This window comes from Myotis myotis, unplaced genomic scaffold, assembly GCF_014108235.1.
Source record: "Myotis myotis isolate mMyoMyo1 unplaced genomic scaffold, mMyoMyo1.p scaffold_m19_p_52, whole genome shotgun sequence".
Classification (NCBI taxonomy): domain Eukaryota; kingdom Metazoa; phylum Chordata; class Mammalia; order Chiroptera; family Vespertilionidae; genus Myotis; species Myotis myotis.
The window spans coordinates 328,382-352,754 of NW_023416360.1; the positions used below are offsets into that span (position 1 = coordinate 328,382).

Below are 24,373 nucleotides of genomic sequence, written 5' to 3' on the forward strand. Positions count from 1 at the left end.
AGCGAGTGCCCCGCAGGCTAGCTGTCCTGATCGAAACCTGGGCACCCATGCACTCCCGGTATTGGATAAAAAGGAAGACATTGTAGGAAGTCACCTTCTCTTCCTGTTTGGGGGTTTCTATCCCAAACTGCTCACATTGGGCTCTGAACCCACTGACGTGAGTCGTCCACGTGGCCCCACTCAAACCCGCCAGCTGCAGTGCTCGGCGCGGGCAGCCAGGCAGTGCCACCAACCAGCAGCCTCCGGTGGAGACGCCCCCCTCACCCCATCAAAACCGTGAGGGTGCCACAGAGCAGTGGCTTGTGATGCCTGACCACTCCATGTTGAAGAATCTGCTCCATCATTAGTGCTATTATAATTCTGCTTCTGTTAATGAACAGAAAACTGAGTTTTACAAATACGCTGACAGGGTTCAAATTGCTGTCCTGACACCAGCACTCATGAGGGACTCAGGCCCCTGCACAAGTACGTCATACAGAGAAAACTCTCATACGCAGAGTTTTAATAACTGTGTGTCTGCTGCTGAGAAGGTGAAAACCCAAGATCTAGCAAAATATAACCAACCCAGTGCGGTAGGAGATTTCTCTCGTTTCCGTGGCCACAGTAACGTGTGACAGATCCCTATGGCGAGTGGAACATGACTGCCTAGTGTGGCTGAAAATGCCCGGAATAAACACTCACAGGACCGACATCTGCAGGGCAGGGAGAAGATGGGGACCTCCATCTAAACCCCAGTACGTCAGGCTTAGAGGCATAACTGCAGCTAACTGAACATTCAAGTGAGATGTACTGGACACCTGTGCCAGATGAAATAGTCATCTAAGATTTGCTTTTTCAGCATTTGAAGAAGTTGGTGCACCTGAATATGAATGGAAACAGTCTGGCAGAGCTTCCTCTGGAGCTGCCACCTACATTGGAAGAACTCAAAGTCAGTGAGAACAAGCTTCGCGCTATCGATGAAGAACACTTGTCAGGTACCAAGCATGCACTTGTAACATGTCCGTGTACCTCTCTGTCACCTGGGGGAATTTTATTTGTGGTATTGCCGGATGAATAGCTGGCAAGGTTTTTTAGGTCACTTTACCATTTAAATAGAGACACCTTGTTTTAATATTGATTGGTGTAACTTCTTAAAATGTATTTTAAACTGCCCGTTGTCTTAACAAGTCCTCTACACGGAAATAAAACCTCAATGACTTCAGGTCCTCATCATCTACAAACAGTGACTGAGCTCCAGACCTGTAACACCCTGAGCGACACTAACTTCCCACACAGCGACGTGTGGGTGCTGTCGGGACAGAGGCCTGTGCCGGTGGTGGTGATGCTGCACCAGGGCTGGGACGGTCTCCTCATTGCTCCTGCATGCGCAGTGCACGCACCTCAGCCCACTGCCTGCACACATTTCGCTACTATAATCTGTCATATGTTGGCATATAGACTCTGTATCACATGAGCAAGTGGGTACAGGCAGTCCATGCAGTCTCTCTGGCCCGAGCACACGGTGGAGGATGCCAGGTGTGTGGCTGCAGGGCAGACCGGCTCTCCTATCGGTGGGTGTTAGGCAAAGGCCTACGGTCCATGCATCTGATACACCTAGAACTGACTCTGCTTGTGGTTGTCTCTGGACAAGCTGGAGAGCTGAAGTTGTCATACGATCTATATATATGTAAAAGGCTAAGCGACCCTCCGACCCACTGACCAACCGTACGCTAGGTATGACGTGCACTGACCACCGGGGCGGGGGGGGGGGGGGGCCGCAGACGCTCAATGCAGGAGCTGCCAAGCGACAGCAACTTTGCAGAGTGCCTTCTCCCACTCCGGGACCCCTCGGGGGATGTTGGGGAGCCGCTTTCAGCCCAATCCGGCCAGGCTGAGGGACCCCACCAGCCAGAGGCCCCGCTCACTCTATAGACGCCCTTTCAGCCCTGGCGCCTGCCAGCTGGGGAGGGACCGTAGGAGGTTGGCTCCAGGGCATGTCCGGCCCCTCTTGCCCAGTCCCGCCCTGCAGGACTAATTAATTTCCTTTCAATGTCACTAGTAAACTCTATAAAAAGAGGCAGTTTTATATTTAGCTTTTTCAGGAACTCTAGCTAATGTCTTTGATTAGACTATGGTTTACTTTAAGACTAACTGGCAAGTTTTTTGTTTTATCTTCCCAACAGTCTAATGTAGCTCTTGAGGAATAGTGCTCAACACTTTTTATTTGATCTGAAATATACTTATCATGTTCATGTATCTTTTTAAAAAATATATTTTTATTGATTTCAAAGAGGAAGGGAGAGGGAGAGAGAGATAGAAACATCAATGATGAGAGAGAATCACTGATTGGCTGCCTCCTGCACATCCCACACTGGGGATCGAGCCCGCAACTCAGGCATGTGCCCTTGACTGGTATCGAACCTGGAACCCTTCAGTCCTCAGTCTGATGCTCTATCCACTGAGCCAAACCGGCTAGGGCATGTTCATGTATCTTGATAACCAAGACTTTAAAGGAATAAAACAATTCAATTATTTCCTTTCATTCCTAAAAAACTTCATAGGAAGAAAACAGTTCTGATGATGGGAAAACAATAATGAGAATTGCCAAATCTGAGGATTCCAGAGTTATGGAAATACTCTATTTCCAGATGAGTTTCGGGGTACACAAGAAAAACATTAATAAGCACAAATTTTGATGGGCTTTTTAATGTGGAAAAGATATTAGAAAATTCAATTTCTAACTGCTAGAAATTAAAACAGACCAAAGTAACACTTAATTTAGAAGAAGTGTACTAGGGGCTGTGTGTGAATTACATGTGAAATCATGTAATTGCGTTGTCACACGACACAATGTTATAAAACCTAAGTCCACATTTAGAAAATGCTATAGTACATTCCTGCAACTGCTTTTCTCCTCCTCTCCCTCATGAACAGATGCTCCCTCCTCCCCAGGAGGGATGGTCCGGGGAGCTGCTGCCTGTATGGGGGCGCGAGGAGGCACTCCTATGCCACCCCCCAGGCCTGCGCTTCTGTGTGGCTGTGTTCTGAGCCCTGGCCAGTGCTAACCACTCGGGCTGGGTTCTCTCGCTCTCTCTCTCTCTCTCTCTCTCTCACACACACACACACACACACACACACACACACACACATACATACACACTTCTTTTAATTAATTTTAGAGAGGAAGGGAGAGGGAGCGAGAGATAGAAACATCAATGATGAGAGACAGGCCGGCCCAGCCTGAGTTCTCTCCTCAGTGCTGCAGCCCTGGAAATGGCTCAGCTCCTGAGTCCTGCTGCCCCTGCAGTTTGGGCTGACAGGCAGAGAGCTGGGCGGGCCTGCCGCCATGGCACCAAGGCCATCCCCAGCGCTGTCTGCTCGCTCCCGCTCCCAGGAAGCCTGGCTGGGCCATCAGGGCCTGCTGTCTCCCATTCTCTCCGGAGGCGGGGCGTCACCAGGGCGTCCAGATTCCGTCCAGGTTCCAGGTCCTGTAGAGTTCCACGGAAACAGGGAGACAGACACCTCAGAGAGATGCAGCATGAGCAAAAGCGTGGAGGAAAGGAAGAACCTGGACACCACAGGCTGCACGCAGGGCCTGCCTGTCAGCTGGGATGCAAGGGTTATGGGCTTGAGGCGCAGGAACTGGACAACCAGGAGCTGCAGCCTGTGCTGGCCCTGAGAGCTCCCTGGATGGGATGCTGAGATCTGCATGCCCACGTGGGAGAGAGTTACCTCTACAATTGAGAAGCAGGAATAGAAGGGCAGAGAGGAACAGCAAGGGAAAACCGATGGATTGAAAACATGCCTGTCGACACCTATAACCTGTCATGCTGTCCCCCGCAACAGGAATGACCTCCTGCCAATGTCCTGCTAACGAATCCCCTTTCTGCCCCCATCTAACCTACACGTTTTAATCTTTTCTAACTCTACCCAGTTTCCTGTTACAGACAGTAACACACATACTGTGTTTCCTATATATACATTATACGGATAAATGAGAGAATTATTGCAAAATGATGCATAGTACCATAAGTTTGCATCGCCTATTAGGTTTCTCTCTTCTGAGGTAATGAAATAACCATTAGTCAACTTCTGTTACCTGTTTTTGACTGGAATACTTCTATTAAAAGCGCAAGCCTGAAGATAAATATGCTGGATTCTCAGGATCTTCAGTTTTGAAAATTAAAGAAAATATGAGGAACTACAATTACTTATTAAGTTTACTGGTTGGCTTTACAAATTCCTGTCTCCAGTCCTTCAACAGACCCTGAACAGCACCATCCAATCACGCCTGCTGCTGTCTCCACAGGGTGTCCCCTAGCATCTGTGGTCTGGACTCCAGAGAGCACTGTCTTGCTTCTCTGACAGGCCAACAAGTAGGAAATGGATTGCACAGAGCATTTAGGGTGATGGCCGTGACTTGGGTTGAATATGAAAACATCCCCTATGCTGGAAATCTTAACCACTGAAAAAACTCCAAAGTTACACCCTGAATATCTGACTCAGATGCCTCTGGCAATCATTATTGCTGAGCTGCTCATGATTTTTTTATAATTTTAAAAAATTATAAACAGTATAACAGATGGCCCCCATTTGCTCTCGATACCCCCTTCCCACCCAGCCCCTGGCCCTACCGAGGAATCATTATACTATTGTCTGAGTCCTAGGGCTATGCATATATGCATATTACATTTTTGGTTAATCTCTTTCCATTTCTTCCATCCCCGAGATCTGTCAGTATGGATCTATTTTGCTTGTAGGTTTATTCTGTTCATTAGATTCCACATATAAGTGAGATCATGTGATACTTGTCTTTCTCTGATTGGCTTATTTTGCTTAGCATACTCTCCAGGTCCCTCCACCCTGTTTCAAAGATAAGAGATGCTACCTGTTCTTATAGCTGCACTACAGGCCTAGTGCACGAAATTCGTGTTCGGGTAGGGTCCTTAGGCCTGGCCAGCAATCAGGGCCGATCTGCAGGGCGACCAGTGGGTCGACTGGGGGGCCCACTCACACCTGACTTGGCTGGCCTGGGGCCTGCAGGCTGGGGGAAGCTCCTGCATTAAGCGTCTGCCCCCTGGTCAGTGTGGGTCATGGCGACTGGTCATTCTGCCAGTTTGGTCAATTTGCATATCAGGCTTTTATTACATAGGATAGTATTCTCCATTGTGTAAATAAACCGCTTTTTTGGGTTTTTTTTATTTTTTTTAATTAAATCTTAATTGTTCAGATTATTACATTTGTTCCTCTTTTTCCCCCCCATAACTCCCCTCCTCCCAGTTCACGCCCCACCCTCTGCCCTCACTCCCCACCCACTGTCCTCATCCATGGGTGCACGATTTTTGTCCAGTCTCTTCCTGCATCTCCCACACCCCTTTCCCCCCCAAGAATAGTCAGTCCATTCTCTTTCTATGTCCCTGATTCTATTATGATCACCAGATTATTTATTCACTTGATTCTTAGATTCACTTGTTGATAGATGCATATTTGTTGTTCATAATATGTATCTTTACCTTTTTCTTCTTCTTCCTCTTCTTAAAGGATACCTTTCAGCATTTCATATAATACTGGTTTGGTGGTGATGAACTCCTTTAGCTTTTCCTTATCTGTGAAGCTCTTTATCTGACCTTCAGTTCTGAATGATAGCTTTGCTGGATAAAGTAATCTTGGTTGTAGGTTCTTGGTATTAATCACTTTGAATATTTCTTGCCACTCACTCCTGGCCTGCAAAGTTTCTGTTGAGAAATCAGCTGACAGTCGTATGGGTATTCCCTTGTAGGTAACTGGGTTTCTTTCTCTTGCTGCTTTTAAGATTCTCTCTTTGTCTTTTGCTCTAGACATTTTAATTATGATGTGTCTTGGTGTGGTCCTCTTTGGATTCCTTTTGTTTGGGGTTCTCTGCACTTCCTGGACCTGTAAGTCTATTTCTTTCACCAGGTGGGGGAAGTTTTCTGTCATTATTTCTTCAAATAGGTTTTCAATATCTTGCTCTCTCTCTTCTGCTGGCACCCCTATAATTCTGATGTTGGTACGCTTGAAGTTGTCCCAGAGGCTCCTTACACTATCTTCGTATTTTCGGATTCTTTTTTCATTTTGGTTTTCCGGTTGGGTGTGTTTTGCTTCTTTGCATTTCAAATCTTTGACTTGATTCTTGCGCTCCTCTGGTCTGCTGTTGGGTGTCTGTATAATATTCTTTATTTCAGTCAGTGTATGCTTAATTTCTAGTTGGTTCTTTATCACAACATCGAGGGTCTCATTAGATTTCTTGAGGATCTCACTACATTTATCGGCGGTCTCACCAATCTTTTCGAGGGCCTTACTAAGTTTATCGGCAGCTTCTAGACAGTTCTTGAGAGACCTTAAAAGTGTGGTTTTGAGCTCTATATCTTCCATTTCTGACATTTGCGTCCTGTTTCTTTGTCTCCGCATTTTTTTTTATCTTTTCTTGGTGCACCCCCTAGTGGTCTTTGTGGGCAGTCTTGTTGTAGTTAAGCCTTGATTGTCGGCAATACCAGGGGTGATTTGACCTCCAGGCTAACTGGTTATGAGAGTCAGCTGTGTCTGCAGTGGGAGAGCTTCTGTGCTGGATCTCTAGGGCGGTGCTAATCTAGCCTTTGCCTGAGGCTATCCGGCAAATGGCTCTGTGCAGGGCTTGGGCGGGGCGGGTCCCTGGGGATCTACAAGGCGGGCGGAACAAGCAGTTATGGCTGCTCTCAGTCCAGTCCGCAGAGGCTCTGCCTCTCAGAGTCCCAGCAACCGCTGCAAACCTCGGAGAGAAAGCTGCCTTTGAGTTCCGACCGAAGCCAGACAGTCCCGCTTCTCCCGTTTGAGTCTGGGTCCCTAAAGACTCGCCAGGATCTGGAGCTCAGAGTCTGAAACTTCCACCCGATTGAAAACAACAACCTCGCCCTCCGCCGCCAGCCCGCTCCGCGCGCGCACTCCACACCTGAGTATTTCACTTCAGCACTGCGCCTCCTCTGAGTCTGGGTAAGATATTCTCTTTCCTCCTAGTTGTAGAATTTCCACTCAGCCAGCCTTCCTGTGGTTCTGGATGATGTCCGTTCTGTCCTTTAGTTATATCTCTGAAGTGGTTGTTCGAGGCAGCAATCTCCGGCGTTAACCTATGCCGCCATCTTGGTTTCTCCCCCTTTTTTTTTTTTAAAAATATATTTTATTGATTTTTTACAGAGAAGAAGGTAGAGAGATAGAGAGTTAGAAACATCAATGAGAGAGAAACATCGATCAGCTGCCTCCTGCACATCTCCCACCAGGGATATGCCCGCAACCCAGATACATGCCCTCGACCGGAATCGAACCTGGGACCCTTCAGTCCGCAGGCCGACGCTCTATCCACTGAGCCAAACCGGTTTTGGCCCCTTTTTTGTTTTTTAATCCACTCATCTATTGATGGGTACTTGGACTATTTGCAGATCTTAGTGATTGTAAATTGTGTTGCTATGAACATAGGGGTGTATATATTTCTGATTGGTGTTTCAGGATTCATAGGATATGATCCCAGAAGTGGGATCAGGGGTGGCTCAGTGCAGTAATTCCATATTTAGGTTTTTGAGGAAGCTCCATACTGTTTTCCACAGAGGCTGCAACTGTCTGCATTCCCACCAGCAGTGTACGAGGGTTCCCTTTTCTCCACATCCTCACCAGCACTTGATTTATTGATGGTAGCCATTTTAACAGGTGTGAAGTGATATCTCATCGTTGTTTTAATTTGCATCTCTCTGATGATCAGTGACTTTTGAGCACTGTTTCATCTGTCTCTTGGCCTCTGTATGTCCCCTTGGAGAAGTGTCTATTCAGGTCCTTTGCCCATTTTCAATTGGATTGTTTGTCTTCCTTTTGTTAAGTTGTATGAGTTCTTTATATATTTTCGAGATATGTTCTCTCATACAGTGGGGTCCCTTTTCAATTTGGTGGTGTGTGTGTGTTTTTTGCTGTACAGAAGCTTTTCAGTTGGATGTAGTCTCATTTGTTTATTTTTTCCTTTGTTTCTCTTACCCTAGGAGACGTACTAGTGACAATTCTGCCATACGAGATGTCTGAGATTTTTGCTGCCTATGGTTTCTTCTACGATTTTTATGGTTCCACTAGACGCCTGATGCACAAAATTCATGCAAGGGGTTCAACCCTTGCAGCCCTGGATGCTGCCACCCTCTGCAGGACGATCGATCTCAGAACCCTCCCCGCCACAGATCACCCTGCAGAGGGTGGCAGCAGCTAGGGCTGCAAGGGCCGAGGCAGCCGGGGCCCTGTCACTGGTTATTCCGAAGGTTGTTCCAGACGGTTATTCTGCCATCCAGTCTAATTAGCATATTAGCTCTTTATTATATAGGGTGACTTGCATTTAAGTCTTTTATCAATCTTGAGTTTATCCTTGTGGATGGGATAAGTAGGTGGGTAGTTGCATTTTTTAATGTCCCTGTCCAATGATTCCAGCACCATTTATTGAAGAGACTCTTTATTTCATTGTATGCTCTTGCCTCTTTTGTCAAATATTAATTGATTGTAATGGCTTGCATCAATTTCTGGGGTCTCCATTCTGTTCCAATGGTCTTTATGCCTTTTCTTGTGCCAGGACCAGGCTGTTTTGATTACAATGGCTTTATAGTATAGTTGTGATCTCTCCAACCTTGTTCTTCTTTCTCAGGATTGCTGCGACTATTGGGGGGTCTTTCTTGGTTCCATATAACTTTTTGGATTATTTGTTCTAGATCTGTGAAATATGCCGTTGGTATTTTAATAGAGATTGTATTGAATCTATAGATTACTTTGGGTATTATGGACATTTTAATGATATTAATGCATCCAATACATGTACACTGTATATACTTCCACTTTTTTGTATCTTCATTTCTTTTTTCAGTGTCCTATAGATTTCCAAGTATAGGTCTTTTACCTCTTTGGTTAAGTTTATTACAAGGTATCTTATTTTTGTTGTTGCAATGGTAAATGGGATTCTTTTTTAAGTTTCTATTTCTGCTAGTTCATTAGTGGTGTATAAAAATGCCACTGATTTCTTGATGTTAATTTTGTATCCTGCTACTTTGCCCAATTTCTTTATTAAATCTAGTAGATTTTTAGTAGAGTCTTTAGGATTTTCTATATTCAATGTCATGTCACCTGCAAATAATGAGTTTTAGCTCCTCCTTTCCAATTTCGATACCTTTTATTTCTTCTTCTTGTCTGATTTCTGTGGCTAGGACTTCCAGTACTTCGTTAAATAAGAATGGCGAAAGCGGAGATCCCTGTCTTGTTCCTGTTCTTAGGGGAAATGGTTTTAATTTTTGTCCAACTGAGTATGATGTTGGCAATAGGTTTGTCATATATGGCCTTTATTATGTTGAGGTGGATTCCTCTATTCTCACCTTGCTGAAAGTTTTCTAAATAAAAAAATGGATTTTGAATTTTGTCTAATGCTTTTTCTATATTTATTGATATGATCATGTGATTTTTTGGACTTCATTTTGTTAATGTGATGTATCACATTTATTGATTTGCAAATATTGTACAGCTTTGCATCTCCAGAATAAACCCCACTTGGTCATGGTGTATGATCTTTATAAAGTATTGCTGGGTCTGATTTGCTAATATATGGTTGAGGATTTTAGCATCTGAGATTATCAGGGATATTGGCCTGTAATTTTCTCTTTGTGCAACCTTTATCAGGTATTTAAATTAAGATAATGCTGGCCTCATAAAAGGAGCTTGGAAATATTCCTTCCTCTTGAGTTTTTTGAAATAGTTTGAGGAGGATAGGTGTTAATTTTTCTTAGAATGTTTGATAAAAATCCCCTGTGAAGCCTTCTGAGACATGCTTTTATTTGCTGTGAGTTTTTTATTTTTATTACTGCTTCAATTTCTTTAGTTGTTATTGGCCTATTCAGTTTTTCTGATTCTTCCTGATTGAGTTTTGGAAGATTGTATGTTTCCAGAAATTTTTCCATTTCACTCAGTTTGTCCAGTTTGTTGGCATATAGTTGTTTATAGTATTTTCTTACAATCCTTTGTCTTTCTGTGGTATCACTTGTTAGTCTCCCCCCACCCTCTATTTATTTGAGCCCTCTCTTGTTTCTTCTTCTTTCTTTTTTTTCTCATTAAACTTTGTTATTTTAATGGGTCTCAAAATTCTGTGACAGATTTTTGGTCATGTTGTTTCCATTAAAAAGTACTGATTTTAAAAACTAATAACTTAAAAACTGCCACACACACAAAAGAACCAAATGGTCCACAAAACATTCTCCTTTCCTTCTGAAGGTTTTACGATGCATTGTAATCATTAACCAGTCTTTTACTATTAAACTTAAATGGCCAATTGAGACAAACAGTTCTGAGACCGTTCTTATACCACTGATTAAGACTGGGGTGACAGGTGTTGGAAATAATATTCATTTAGCCTTCTGAGCTTTCTGGGCAGACTTGTTGACTTTGCCAGCTCCAGCTGCCTTCTTGTCCACTGCTTTGATGACACCCACAGCAACTGTCTGTCTCATGTAACGAACAGCAAAACGGCCCAGAGGAGGGTAGTCAGAGAAGCTCTCAACACACATGGCCTTGCCAGGAATCATATCAACGATGGCAGCATCACCAGATTCCAAAAACTTGGGGCCATCTTCCAGCTTTTTCCCAGAACGACGATCAATCTTCTCCTTCAGCTCAGCAAATTTGCAAGCAGTGTGAGCTGTGTGACCATACAGCACCAGTGCGTAGCCAGCACTGATCTGGCCTGGGTGGCTCAGGATAACCACCTGAGCTGTGAAGCCAGCTCCTTCCCCTGGTGGGTCCTTTTTGCTGTCACCAGCCACATGGCCTCGGCGAACATCTTTGACAGACACGTTCTTGACGTTGAAGCCCACCTTGTCCCCAGGAAGAGCTTCACGCAAAGCTTCATGGTGCATTTCCACAGGCTTCCCTTCCGTGGTAATGTTGACTGGAGCAAAGCTGACGGACCACCTGCCGGGTTTGAGAAGATCAGTCTCCATTCGACCCACAGGGACAGGACCAATACCACCGATTTTGTAGACATCCTGGAGGGGCAGATGCCTGGGCTTGTCAGTTGGTCGAGTTGGTGGCAGGATGCCATCCAGAGCTTCAAGCAGTGTGGTTCCACTGGCATTGCCATCTTTACAGGTGACCTTCCATCCCTTGAACCAAGGCATATTAGCACTTGGCTCCAGCATGTTGTCACCATTCCAACCAGAAATTGGCACGGTTGCTACTGTGTCAGGGTTGTAGCCAATTTTCTTAATGCAAGTGCTGACTTCTTTAACAATTTCCTCATATCTTTTCTGGCTGTAGGGTGGCTCAGTGGAATCCATTTGGTTACCACCAACAATAAGCTGTTTCACACCCAGTGCGTAGGCCAGAAGGGTGTGCTCTTGGGTCTGCCCATTCTTGGAGATGCCTGCTTCAAATTCACCACCACCAGCAGCAGCAATCAGGACAGCACAGTCAGCCTGAGATGTGCCTGTAATCATGTTTTTGATGAAGTCTCTGTGCCCTGGGGCATCAGTGATGATCACATACTTGCCGGTCTCGAATTTCCACGGGGAGATATCAATGGTGATACCATGCTCATGTTCAGCTTTCAGTTTATCCAAGACCCAGGCATACTTGAAGGGGCCCTTCCCCATCTCAGCAGCCTCCTTCTCTAATTTCTCGATGGTTCTCTTGTTGATGCCCCACGTTTGTAGATCAGATGGCCAGCAGTGGTAGACTTGCCAGAATCTACGTGTCCAATGACGACGATGTTGATGTGAGTCTTTTCCTTTACTATCTTTGGTTTGAGTTACTGGTGGTTTTCACGACACCCGTGTTCTGGCAGCAAGCCCGTTGCGAAAAAGCCCCTCTCTTGTTTCTTGTTGAGTCTGGCTAATGGTTCATCAATCTTATGTTTTCAAAGAAGCAGCTCTTGGTTTCATTGGTGTTTTGTATTTTTTTTTTTTAGTCTCTATATTATTAATTCTGCCCTGATCATTATTTCCTTCCTTCTACTTTCTTTGGGCTTTTCTTGTTCTCTTTCTAGTTTTTAGTTGTAGGGTTATATACTTTATTTGAGCTTGTTTGTTTGTTTCTTGAAGTAGGCCTGTAATCCTATGAACTTTCCTCTTAGGACTGGTTTCACTGTGTCCAATAGATTTTGGGTTGTTCTGTGTTCACTTTCATTTGTTTTCAGGAAGTCCTTCCTTCCTTCCTTCCTTCCTTCCTTCCTTCCTCCCTCCCTCCCTCCCTCCCTCCCTCCCTCCTCCCTTCTTCCTTCCTTCCTTCCTTCCTTCCTTCCTTCCTTCCTTCCTTCCTTCCTTCCTTCCTTCTTTCTTCCCTCCCTCCCTCCTTCCCTCCTTCCCTACTTCCTTCACTCCCTCTTTGGTAACCCATTCATTGTTTAATAACATGCTATTTAGCATCCATGTTTGAATGTATTTGTTTTTAGTGTGGTTGATTTCACTTCATGCCATTGTGATTTGAGAAGAGGCTTGATATGATTTCAATCTTCTTGTATTTGTAGAGCCTTACTTTGTGTCCTAGAATGTGGTCTACTTTGAGAATGTCCCACATGAGAAGAATGTACATTCTTCAGGTTTTGGATGAAATATTTGGTGAATGTCGATTAAGTCCATCTGATCTAGTGTATCATTTAAGGTTGCTGTTTCCTTGTTGATTTTTTTGTCTGGAACATCTATCCAGTGAAGTCAATGGAGTGTTAAAGTTCCCTCACATGAATGTACTGCTTTCAATCTCTGCCCTAAAGTCTTCTGAGAGTTTAAACACACAAACACACACACAAAATTTAGGTGCTCCTATATTGGGTACATACATGTTTGCCAATGTTATTCTCTTGTTGGATTGATCCATTTAGTATTATGTAGTGATCTTTGTCTTTGTTTTGAAATCTGTTGTGTCAGATATAAGTATTGCTACCCTTGCTCTATTTTTTTGTTTCCATTTGCATGGACAAGTTTTTTCAATCCCTTCATTTTCAGTCTTTTTTTCTCAGATGGGTCTGTATAGACAGCATATATATGGGTCATGTTTTCTTATCTATTCAGCTATCTTATGTGTTTTGCTTTGAGCATTTAATACATTTAAGATTATTGATACTTACTTACATATTGCAATTTTTATTCTTTTTTGCTATGTTCTTTTTCTCTCTGGCTCATTCTTCTTCTTTTAAATGTGTATTTTTATTGATGTCAGAGGAGAGGGATAGATGTCGATCACTGAAGCGACATCAATGATGAGAGAGACTCATTGATCAGCTGCTTCCTGCACGCCCTTACTGGGGATCAAGCCCACAACCCGGGCATGTGCTCTTGACTGAAATCAAACCTGGGACACTTCAGTCCACAGGCCAATGCTCTATCCACTGAGCCAAACCAGCTAGGGCTCTTTCTTCTTATTATTTCAGCAGTCCCTTTAACATTTCTTGCAATGTTGGAAAGCTGTTTATTTCACCATCTATTCTGAATGATAGTCTTGATGGATATAGTAATCTTGGTTTCAGATTTTAGCTTTTCATTACCTTGAATATGTCATACTATTCCTTTCTGGCCTGTAGTGTTTCTGTTGAGAAATCAGCTGACAGCCTTATGGGACCTCCTTTGTAGGTAACAAATTACTTTGTTCTTGCTGCCTTTATGATCCCCTCTTTGTCTTTAATTTTTGACATTTTAATTATGATGTATCTAGGCTTGGGTGGTCCACTTTGCGTTGTTTGTGCTTGGGACTCTCTGTGCTTCCTGAATGTGTGACTTATTAATTTATTTATTTCCTTGCCCAAGGATATTTTTTTCCATGTTTTTCAGAGAGAGTGCAAGGGAGGGAGAGAGGGGGAGATAATCTGATGTGAGAGAGACACATTGATTGGTTGCCTCCCACGAGTATTGACCAGGGTCTGGGATCAAACCTGCAACCTAGATACATGACCATGAATGGGAATGGAACCTGTGACTCTTTGGTACGTGGGCTGATGTTTTACCCACTGAGCTACACTGGCCAGGGCTGAACATGTGTGACTTTTTCCTTCACCAGTTTAGGCAAATTTTCTGCCATATTTCTTTAAACAGGTTCTCTATCCCTGGCACATTTTTTTCCTCTTTTGATACTCCTATGCTGTGGATATTGTTACTTTTCATGGTGTCCCACAACTCCCTTAAACTGTCTCCTGTTTTTTAATTGCCTTCATTTCATTTAGTTCTCTTTCTGGAGATTCCTCCTGTTCTTTCATTTGAGGCCTACTTCTTTGTCCCCCCTATTTAAAAAAAATATTTGTTTCCTTGTGTTGGATAAGACTGCTATGCCTTCCAGTCTTGATGAAGTGGCCTTTCTGTGGGACCCAGTGGTATAGTCTCCTTAATCTTCTGAGCTGGGTGCTCTAGTAATGACCCTTGTTTGGGTTTTATGGCCCTTCTATTGTATTTGGGGCTTAATTGCTTTTGCCCCATTCATGGGTGGGATCTGCCCTCAGGCTTGCTAATTGTGAGGCTCAACCAGAACCACATATTGCCAGCTGTTATACATGTGCTTACAGAACAAAGTAAGACTGAACTGAAAATAACATGAAAAAGAACCAACAACAAGAAAGACTGAAAAAGAAAAAGGAAAAGAAAGAAAAATACTAAGAGTTATAAGATCTAAAGAACTAGAGGGGGTGGGGTGGGAGGAGGGAACCAAAGAAGAGAATATGGAAGAAAAATTAACTTTGGATCTGGAGTTTGTGGAGCTCGCCGAATTTTGCTCTGCTGTTGTTGAGTCTGGCCCCTTGATGTGTCTGTCCCAGGCCTCCGGGTAGGTTCTCTAGTGAAGGTCAGTGTGAATCGTTACCCTGTGAGGCCTTGGACACCTGACTGAAGCAGGCCCCAAGCAGCCCTGCAGCGAGGCTAGTAGCAGAGATGCTGGATCTGCTTCAGGTCCCTGGTCTGAGATGCTCTCCCATCACCCGTGGAACTGGGCCTTGAGGGGAAACTCTGGTCTTGGCCCGGATGGTTTGAACAGACTTGCACTGGGGGTGATTCCATAGTTTGGCGGGGGGGGGGGGGGGGGGGGGGAGACTACCTGTCCTTCCAATGCTTCAGCTCTGCCTGGCTTGCTGGCACCCCTCGGCACCTCAAACAGGAGGAGATAAGAAAATCAGCCCCACTTGGTATTCCAATCTTTCAATGCCATGGGCCCTGCTGGGTGGGGCCTCCACCCAGAATACGACCAGCCAGATGTCTGAGTCCCCTTGCCTCCAGACCCAGCTGCACTGGTGCAGATGTGCACCCACAGCCGTCTCCCTCGCTCAGGTCACTGCAGGGCAGCACAGAACCAGCTGTTCTGCAAGTCGAGGAAGAGGAGCTCCCCCATGCTTGAGCCCCACTGTCCAGTCCCCATTGACTCTCCTACAAAAGTTACTCCAGAGAATAAAGGGTCCCTCAGATTTACTGCTGGGTCTGCCTGTTACACCCCTCTACTGGCACCAAGCTCTGCTGTGTGGCCCTTCCCACACGCAAGGTCAGGGCTAACTTCCCTGGTGGGAATGCAGCTGGATGATGGTGCTGCTCTTTCCAGCAAGTCTTGGGCTCTCCCTCTGCCCGGAGCTCAGCTCCATGGCCCAACAGCACCCAGGGCAGAGGAGGCACAGCCCGCACCGCACACACAGCAGTCCCTGCCAACTTCTGGTGTGGGGTGTGCGGGCTCAACACAGCCGCGTCTGCTCCTGGAACCCTGCTTACAAGGAGGATTCTGCAATATCCCCAAACCTGTTCCACATCTGCGGAGCTAGAAGCACCCCGGGCAGCGGGGTGGCAGTGGGGTGCAGATGGGGACACACACATACTCGTGCACTCACACGCACATGTGCATGCACACACATTCACCCTCCTACATGCTCTTCACACCCACATTCTCACCTTCACATGGGTCCTGTGCTATGTTCTCATCTAGCTGCCCATTCGTCTTTAAGCTTCCAATTAATTTGCATCCTACCACTCCTGAGGCCAAAAAAATCCTATCTAATAAAAAACAAAAGGGTAATTGACCGTACCTTCGCTACCAGTCAATGAAGGAAAAATATCACATGATCTCACTCATTTCTGGATAATAAAGACCATTATAAACTTATGAACAAAAATAGATACAGAGGCAGAGCTGCCTCAAACAGACTGTCAGACTACAGCAGGAAGGCCGGGGAGGGTGGGAGGGCAGGAGGGGGGTGGGTAAGAGATCAACTGAAGGACTTGTATGCATGCATATAAGCATAACCAATGGACATAAGACACTGGGGGGTAGGGGAGGCATTCAGTGTTTAATCTTGGCTGAACTGAGCCACATTTGCCATCCAAATAAACTGAAAATTTCACATGACATTGTAAAAATATATTTTTATAGAATTCAGTGAGGAAGGGAGAGGAAGAGAGAGAAACATCAGTAATGAGAGAGAATCATAGATCAGCTGCCTCCTGCACACCCGCTACTGGGAATCAAGCCTGCAACCTGGGCTTGTGCCCTGACAGGGAACCAAACCCTGACTCTGATTCATGGGCCAATGCACAACCATTGAGCTTCACCAGCCGGGCTCACATGACCTTTTGAAATTTTATAGCAATTGCATGGTTTTCCAATTATCCTAATATCACAATAATTTTATTTTTTATAGGCTTAAGTCGATTGGTTACCTTAGAACTGGAAGGAAACAATCTCAGTGAAACCAATCTCAATCCTTTAGCATTCAGACCTTTGAAGAGCCTGTCCTACCTGCGTCTGGGACGAAACAGATTTAGAATTATACCACAGGGCCTTCCTGCTTCTATCGAGGTACCAGTATCTTTTTTCTAATGTTTTATATTTTAAATATAGTATGCTACAAAAAACCCAAACAATACATTTTAAGAGATTATTGTGATGCATATTAAACATGGTAGTTTTGATGTTGTGTACATAATTTACTATAATTTGAACACTGCTTTCTCTTCAAATTATATGAAATTATGAATCAAAGTTACAATTATGAGTAGAGACCATTAAAAAAGTAATAAATGGTCCTGATGACAGCTCCTCAGGAAAGGCTGGGAAAATTAACTGACAATTTAAACAGAAACTCCGACCTGCAAAAAGTACCCTGACTTGCAAGATAGTTTTAAGTGTCCCAAACGGGGACTGTGGCGACCATCCCCAGCCTGCTCCGCCCAGAATCCCTCGTGAACTAGCAGTGACCCTGCATGGATGGAAGCTATCCATTCCCTCTGCCGGCAGCCCTCACCTTCCCAGTTCTGACAGCTCCCACCCCAGCCCACGGCTGCCCCGTCTCACCCTCTCTGGAGATGCCCCTGCTGCAGAGGGGTGGCCACCGGGGCGTGGGCTGAGAGCCCACTAGAGAGCTGCCTGGCTCAGCCTCAGATGGCTGCGCCCTGACTGGGTCTCCTTTCACACTTTAAAAAGTGTACAGTGATTGCATTGTACACAGTTTGGGAGCCACTGATCTAGTTTACACCCAAATGCACAAGAAGGTAAAAGCAAACAGCTAAAAGTCTCTACCAATTTCTGATAAATAGCAAAATTAAATGACAAAGAGAGGGAAATTTCTACAAAAGGAACAAAAAGTTACACTGAAGATACATACCAATTCTACTTTGAATTCCAATATCCTTGTTGTGTGAAAACTCTAATGCCAAATGAAACCACATATGAAGACAGCTAGCTGCTGGACATTAGAGTTCTAGTAAACTTCACCCTGGCGTTAAATGAAAGCTCTTAATGAGCTTTAACTAATTTAATTTCAATACAAAATCAAGTCCAGAAAACATGAGCCTAAAAATATTACAGACAGCACTTGCGGGTGGGGCCAAGCTAGGACAGGTGCTCGTCATATTCGATCAGCGTGTGACACGGCTGGCTGCTCATGTCCTGGCCTGATGATCTCTAATGCTAGGTGGGATGATACTTTCTATCTATTTTCTCGTCAAATGAAATAAATTTATGTGAATAAAGTTTTATAAATTAGGAAATCTTTATTCAACTATTATGGCATACAATATCTTGCAACATTTTCTGGTTAAAATAATTAAATAAAATGACAGACAATACATTTTTCTAATTAGAAAGTTTGACAGCTTAGAACATGAATTCCCGTGAGGGGGCAGTAAAGGCTTTAGATAATACTAATGAGAACAGCCTACAATGCTATTGTAATTTCTATAAAATTGAATGTATTTATCAACCAACAGGAAGAAATATGTCTTTTCTCTTAATTACAGGAATTATACCTAGAAAATAATCAAATTGAAGAAATAACTGAAATTTGTTTCAATCATACCAGAAATATCAATGTCATTATACTATGTTACAATAAAATTGAAGAAAATAGGATTGCTCCTTTAGCCTGGATAAACCAAGAGTAAGTATATGTTATAATTAGACTTTCTGAGACAATTCCTTCCTTCTGCCATTATTAACAAGGGTATGAATGTGGAGACACGACGGAGGCGGCACTTACTTAGTGAACCCCCTCCCACCCAGAACGTGGCCACCTTCATGGGGTTCAAATCCTTGCTGATATGACTGGTGTGAGGGTGACTGACCACGGTCACCACCACTGTGGACACTTGCCACATGCAAGTGCTGCACTAGCCACACGGCGTGTGTGCAGGGACACGAGGTCTGACGACCATGACGCGCACTCTGTGGACCGCACCGGGTGTTCCTGCAGATTACGGGAGTGACCCCTGCACAGAGTGAGAAAGGAACCTGCCCTCCTCCCCTCCCCTCAGGTAAAAGCGTTTGGCTGCACTGTCCCACACCCTCCAAATGTCTCTGCCTCCAGTCTTACAAAACAGCCTAAGCAAACAGCAGAGCCCATCTGCCTGGAGAGACATGTGGCCCCGGCCGAAGCCCTCACTCAAGGGGCCAGCATGGAGGCCTCGCCGGTCAGGAAGGGGAGTAAGCCGTGTGGGAAAGCGGGTTGAGCCCTGATCAGATGTGGAATTAAGAACAGAAAATGCAGCCTGGCTGCAGCGCCGCTTGGAAGCGTTTCGTCAACATGGCTCACCTGCCGATGAAGCTCCTGCGCAGGAAGACGGAGAAGCGGAACCTCAAGTTGCGGCAGAGGAACCTAAAGCTGCCGGGGCCTGGGATGTCAGAAACTCAAGATGAATGTGTCTCAAGAAACCGCAGCAAGTGAAAAAATTAAAAAATCCCTGAAACAGTCTACGAATGTAGGTTTGTCAGAAGCCCCAAATGGAGATACATGTAAAGAAACAGTGGAAAATGTAAAAGTTAAAAAGTCTCCCAAGAAATCTACCATATTAACCAACGGGGAAGCAGCAGTGCACTCGCCCAATTCAGAGTCTAAAAAGAAGAAAAAGAAAAAGAGAAAAATGGTGGATGATACTGGGCCTAATACCAAAAAAGCAAAAACGGAAGGCAAAGTGGAGCCAGAGGAAGGTGCCCAGGCCCCTGAAGAAACCGAAACCAGTGTGGGGAAGCCAGGTGATGGGGAAGAGGAGAGCAAGGTGCCCAGCCTGCCCCTGGGACTGCCAGGAGCTTTCGAGGACACTTCACTTGCTTCTCTCTCTAATCTTGTCAATGAGAATACTCTGCAGGCAAGGAAAGAAATGGGCTTTACAAACATGACCGAAATCCAGCATAAAAGTGTCAGACCACTTCTGAAAGGCGGCTGCAAAAACTGGGCAGTGGCTAAACCCTGGCCTTTCTCATCCCTGCAGTTGAACTCATTGTTAAGTTAAAGTTTATGTCCAGGAATGGAACAGGAGTTCTTATTCTCTCCCCTATTAGGGAACTGGCCTTGCAGACTTTCGGTGTTCTTAAAGAGCTGATGACACACCACGTTCACACATACGGGTTGATAATGGGCGGCAGCAACAGGTCTGCTGAGGCACAGAGCTTGCTAATGGGATCAACATCATTGTGGCCACACCAGGCCGCCTCCTGGACCGTCTGCAGATACTCCAGGGTTTATGTATAAAATCCTGCAGGATCTGGTTATTGATGAGGCTGATCGTATCTTGGATGTTGGGTCTGAAGAGGAGTTAAAGCAAATTATTAAACTTCTGCCAACACGCAGACAGACCATGCTCTTTTCTGCCACACAAACTCGAAGAGTTGAGGCCCTGGTGAGGATTTCTCTGAAAAAGGAGCCATTGTATGTTGGTGTCGATGATGATAAAACTAATGCAACAGTGGATGGTCTTGAGCAGGGATGTTGTTTGTCCTTCTGAGAAAAGATTCCTCCTGCTCTTCACATCCCTTTAGAAGAACCGGAAGAAGAAACTCATGGTCTTCTCCTCTTGCATGTCCGTGAAACACCATGATGAGGTACTAAGCTGCATCGACTTGCCTGTCTTGGCCGTCCATGGAAGGCAGAAGCCAAACAAGCGTCCGACCACATTCCTCCCGTTCTGCCATGCGGATACGGGGTATTGTTGTGCACGGACGTGGCAGCCAGAGGACTGGACATTCCTGAAGTCGACTGGATTGTTCAGTATGACCCTCCAGGTGACCCCAAGGAATACATTCATCGATGGGAAGAACTGCCAGGGGCCTAAACGGAAGGGGGCATGCCTTGCTCATTTTGCGTCCTGAAGAATTGGGTTTCCTTCGTTACCTGAAGCAATCCAAGGTTCCATTAAGTGAATTTGCGTTTTCCTGGTCCAAAATTTCTGACATTCAGTCTCAGCTTGAAAAATTGATTGAAAAGAACTACTTCCTTCATAGTCAGCCCAGGAAGCATATAAGTCATACATTTGAGCATATGACTCCCATTCTCTGAAACAAATCTTTAACGTTAATAACTTAAATTTGCCTCATGTTGCTCTGTCATTTGGGTTCAAGGTGCCTCCTTTTGTTGATCTGAATGTGAACAGCAATGAAGGCAAGCTGAAGAAGAGAGGAGGCAGCGGTGGATTCGGCTACCAGAAGCCCAAGAAAGTGGAGAAGTCCAAAATCTTCAAGCACATTAGCAAGAAGTCTTCCGACGGCAGGCAGTTCTCTCATTGAAGACCGTCCTTCCACCTTCGGGGGCTTAGTCCTGAGAGGAGTGGTTTTTCTTGCTCTAACAAGGACTTCTCACTGTAGGATTGGGACTGATCTAACAAGAGTGTAAATTGGCATGGATTGCAAATAATGAGCACTATTTCCAGCAAGTCTTGTTTATTTTGAGTCATAAAACAAAAACAACTTCATTTTTTCTTGATTTCCCAAGGACAACGCAAAGGGGTTTTTTTGGTCTTTGTTGTGATTAAAGGATATTTTGAGGTTAAAGAAAAAAAGAATAGACAATCCCCACATCACTGCCACTTCTTTGCTGGAACCACTGAAGACTTTAGGGATAGGCAATTTGATGTTGGCCAGAACTCCTTGGATTTCACTTCTGAGTCAAGTCTGACCTTAGGGATGTTTGGGGACTTCCGTGAGCCTCACGGTTACCCCTCTGAATCCTGGTGCTCCTCTCTGGTGGAAACTGACTGGCTGTGCCCAGGTAAGCACATGCACAGCCAGGGTGGCACCCGGTGGTATCCCTGCACCAAATGCTAGCAGGAAAACCTGCAAGCATCCTGACTGGCCTTGTCTAAACCTAGAGCTCACAGTCACTGCCCTGATGTACCACCGTTTACTCTTTCCTTTGCTGCAGAAATCTCGAATCCATCGACCTTTCCTACAACAGGCTGTACCACGTCCCCTCCTACCTCCCCAAGTCGCTGCTGCACCTTGTGCTCCTGGGGAACAGGATTGAGCGCATCCCTGGCTACGTGTTTGGCCACATGGAGCCAGGCCTGGAATACCTGTACCTATCATTTAACAACCTCTCTGATGACGGCGTGGACCGAGTCTCCTTCTATGGGGCTTACCATTCTCTGAGAGAGTTATTTCTGGATCACAATAACTTAAAGTCTATACCACCAGGGGTACAAGAAATGAAAGCACTACATTTTCTGAGGCTGAACAACAACAAGATACGGTAAATTTTGGCTTTTTCAAGTACCCATTTAAATTGTTGCGACTGACAAAATATATGATTAAGCTACCATGACTAGATGTCTGGGATTTACTTTAAGAAAAAAAGTGATGAGAGTTACATTAAACCAGATTGGTAAATGTTAATAACAGTTGAAGCCAGAAAATAATAGGTACATAAGAATTCATTGTTTTCTTCTAATGTTATATATTTGCAAACTTTCAGAGTAAAATTTTTCAAAAATAGAGTATTATTACAGAACTAGATGCCCAGTGCACGGATTTGTGCACCGGTGGGTTTCCTCAGCCTGGCCTATGGGGATTGGGCCGAAACCGGCTCTTTGACATCCCTCAAGGGGTCCCTGATTGCAAGAGGGCACAGGCCAGGCCAAGGGACCCCACCAGTGCATGATCAGGGACAGAAGGGATCGCAGGAGGGCTCCAGGGCATGTCCAGACTGTCTCGCCCAGTCCCAATCAGCTGGACTCCAGCAGCAAGCTAGCCTACTTGTCAGAGCGTCTTCCCCCTGGTGGTCAGTATGTGTCATTGTCTCTGGTCAAACGAACGGTGGGACACTTAGCATTAAGCTTATATATATAGATAGATAGATACTTAGAACATTAAAAACAGGTTGGAATAGGGCACCAGGCATTAGATTATGGTGCTGCTTCCACCTTCACATATAATTATAAACACTAGCTTGTGGAACACAAAATCTAAATATATGCTAAAATTAAAATCACTTCTATCTAGATTCTTCTCAAGGCAAAATTCTAAATACCTTAATGGAGACCCCACACCGCTCACCTGTGGAGACACACTTTCTGCATGTGTCCCTCTGCCCAGGGTGCATGAGAGCCAGGGTTCACCTGGAACCTTGGTTAGTGCATTAATAGGGGAGGCAGGTCACAGACCTTGTCCCTTAAGAGTACCCCTGACTCTTTTACATAGTTCTCAAATTCAAAACACATTTAAACTCCCCCAAAAAACAAGACAGGGAAAAAGTCAAGAGTTTCTAAAAACCCTTATGGAAGAGGTGCGGGTGGGATGAACTCTGTAAGATTTGGTTTCAAAATATTTGGCTAAAACCCTATTATATTATCAAAATAATACGTGCGGGTGCGCACGTACAGTGTGATTGAAATTTCGTGGCCCATGTGCAGAAGTCATTATTTTGTGGAAGAGCCACACTCAAGGGGCCAAAGAGCCGCATGTGGCTTGTAAGCCACAGTTTGCCAACCACTGAACTAGGGCCACTTTGTTATTCTGAAAGGTGGGATAAATGATCAATTCTCTTTTTAAAACTGACAGAAAAAAAGCTGATTACATATCTGGAAATGTGAAAGGTGACAGAGGTTAACTAAACTTACTGTGGCAACCATTTCCCAATATATACACACATCAAATCATTATGTTGTACACCTCAAATAATACAATATTATATGTCAACTAGGGGCCCAGTGAATGAAATTCGTGCAGGGGGGTGGGTGTCCCCTCAGCCCAGCCTGCACCCTCTCCAATCTGGGACCCCTTAAGGGGATGTCCAACTGCCGGCTTAGCCCAATCCCAGGGATCGGGCCTAAACTGGCAGTCAGACATCCCTCTCACAATCCTGGACCACTGGCTCCTAATCGCTCATCTGCCTCCCTGCCTGGTCGCTCCTAACTGCCCCCCCGCTGGCCTGATCGCCCCTCACTGCCTCTGAGTGCCGGACTGATTGCCCCTAACTGCCCCCCATACTGGCCTGGTCACCCCTAACTGCCCCCTGCTGCTGGCCTGGTTGCTCCTAACTGCACCCCCCCCCTGCTGGTGTTGTCACCTCTTACTGCCCCCCCTGCCAGCCTGATCACCCCCAATTGTCCCCCTTTGCTGGACTGGTCGCCCTTAACTGGCCCCCCTCAAGCCTAGTTGCCCCTCACTGCCCCCCCCCCCGCCAGCCTAATCGCCCCCAACTGCCACCCTGATGCCCCCAACTGCACCTCCCCACCATCCTGGTCACCCCTAACTGCCCCCCTCTGCTGGTCTCGTTGCCACCAACTGCCCCTGTTGGCCTGGTCACCCATCACGGCCCCCCCACTGGCCTGGTCACCACCAACTGCTCCCCCTGCTGGCCTGATCGCCCCCAACTGCCCCCCTGCCGGCCTGGTCACCCCTCACGGCCCCCCCGCTGGCCTGGTCACCCCACACAGCCTGCTTGTTCAGTCGTTTGGTCGTCCCTCACTAACCCCCCGGCCGGCCTGGTTGCCCGATGCAGTCTGCTTGTTCAGTCGTTTGGTTGTCCCTCACTAACCCCCCTGCCAGCCTGGCTGTAGGCTGCCATCTTGTGAGGGTTAATTTGCATATTACCTCTTTATTATATAGGATTACATCCTTATAAAACTGGAAAATTATATAGATGCATTATATATGAGTAAAAAGACTATAAAATATATTAAAA

At 45.4% G+C, this 24,373-nt stretch overlaps 3 protein-coding genes and 1 pseudogene across 6 annotated transcripts in view; 2 read left to right on the forward strand and 2 right to left on the reverse strand.

The window, feature by feature from the left end:
- The window catches only part of LOC118657345 (centromere protein P), a 255,966-nt gene that overhangs the window by 61,045 nt on the left and 170,548 nt on the right, over positions 1 to 24,373 (reverse strand). The window lies entirely within an intron of this gene.
- Positions 1 to 24,373, forward strand: part of ECM2 (extracellular matrix protein 2) — a 66,801-nt gene that overhangs the window by 39,401 nt on the left and 3,027 nt on the right. For both annotated transcript variants that reach the window (XM_036311214.1, XM_036311215.1), the window contains 4 exons: positions 839 to 974; positions 16,625 to 16,782; positions 18,222 to 18,361; positions 21,614 to 21,940. In XM_036311214.1, the coding sequence (XP_036167107.1) occupies positions 839 to 974; positions 16,625 to 16,782; positions 18,222 to 18,361; positions 21,614 to 21,940 (761 nt within the window). The remainder of the gene's footprint in view (positions 1 to 838; positions 975 to 16,624; positions 16,783 to 18,221; positions 18,362 to 21,613; positions 21,941 to 24,373) is intronic.
- LOC118657350 (elongation factor 1-alpha 1-like) lies at positions 10,235 to 12,561 on the reverse strand. Its single transcript, XM_036311224.1, is given in 3 exon segments — positions 10,235 to 11,677; positions 11,680 to 11,767; positions 12,505 to 12,561. Coding segments are annotated over 3 exon segments (1,443 nt in total). The 3' UTR covers positions 10,235 to 10,379.
- On the forward strand, positions 18,406 to 21,607 carry LOC118657342 (annotated as a pseudogene).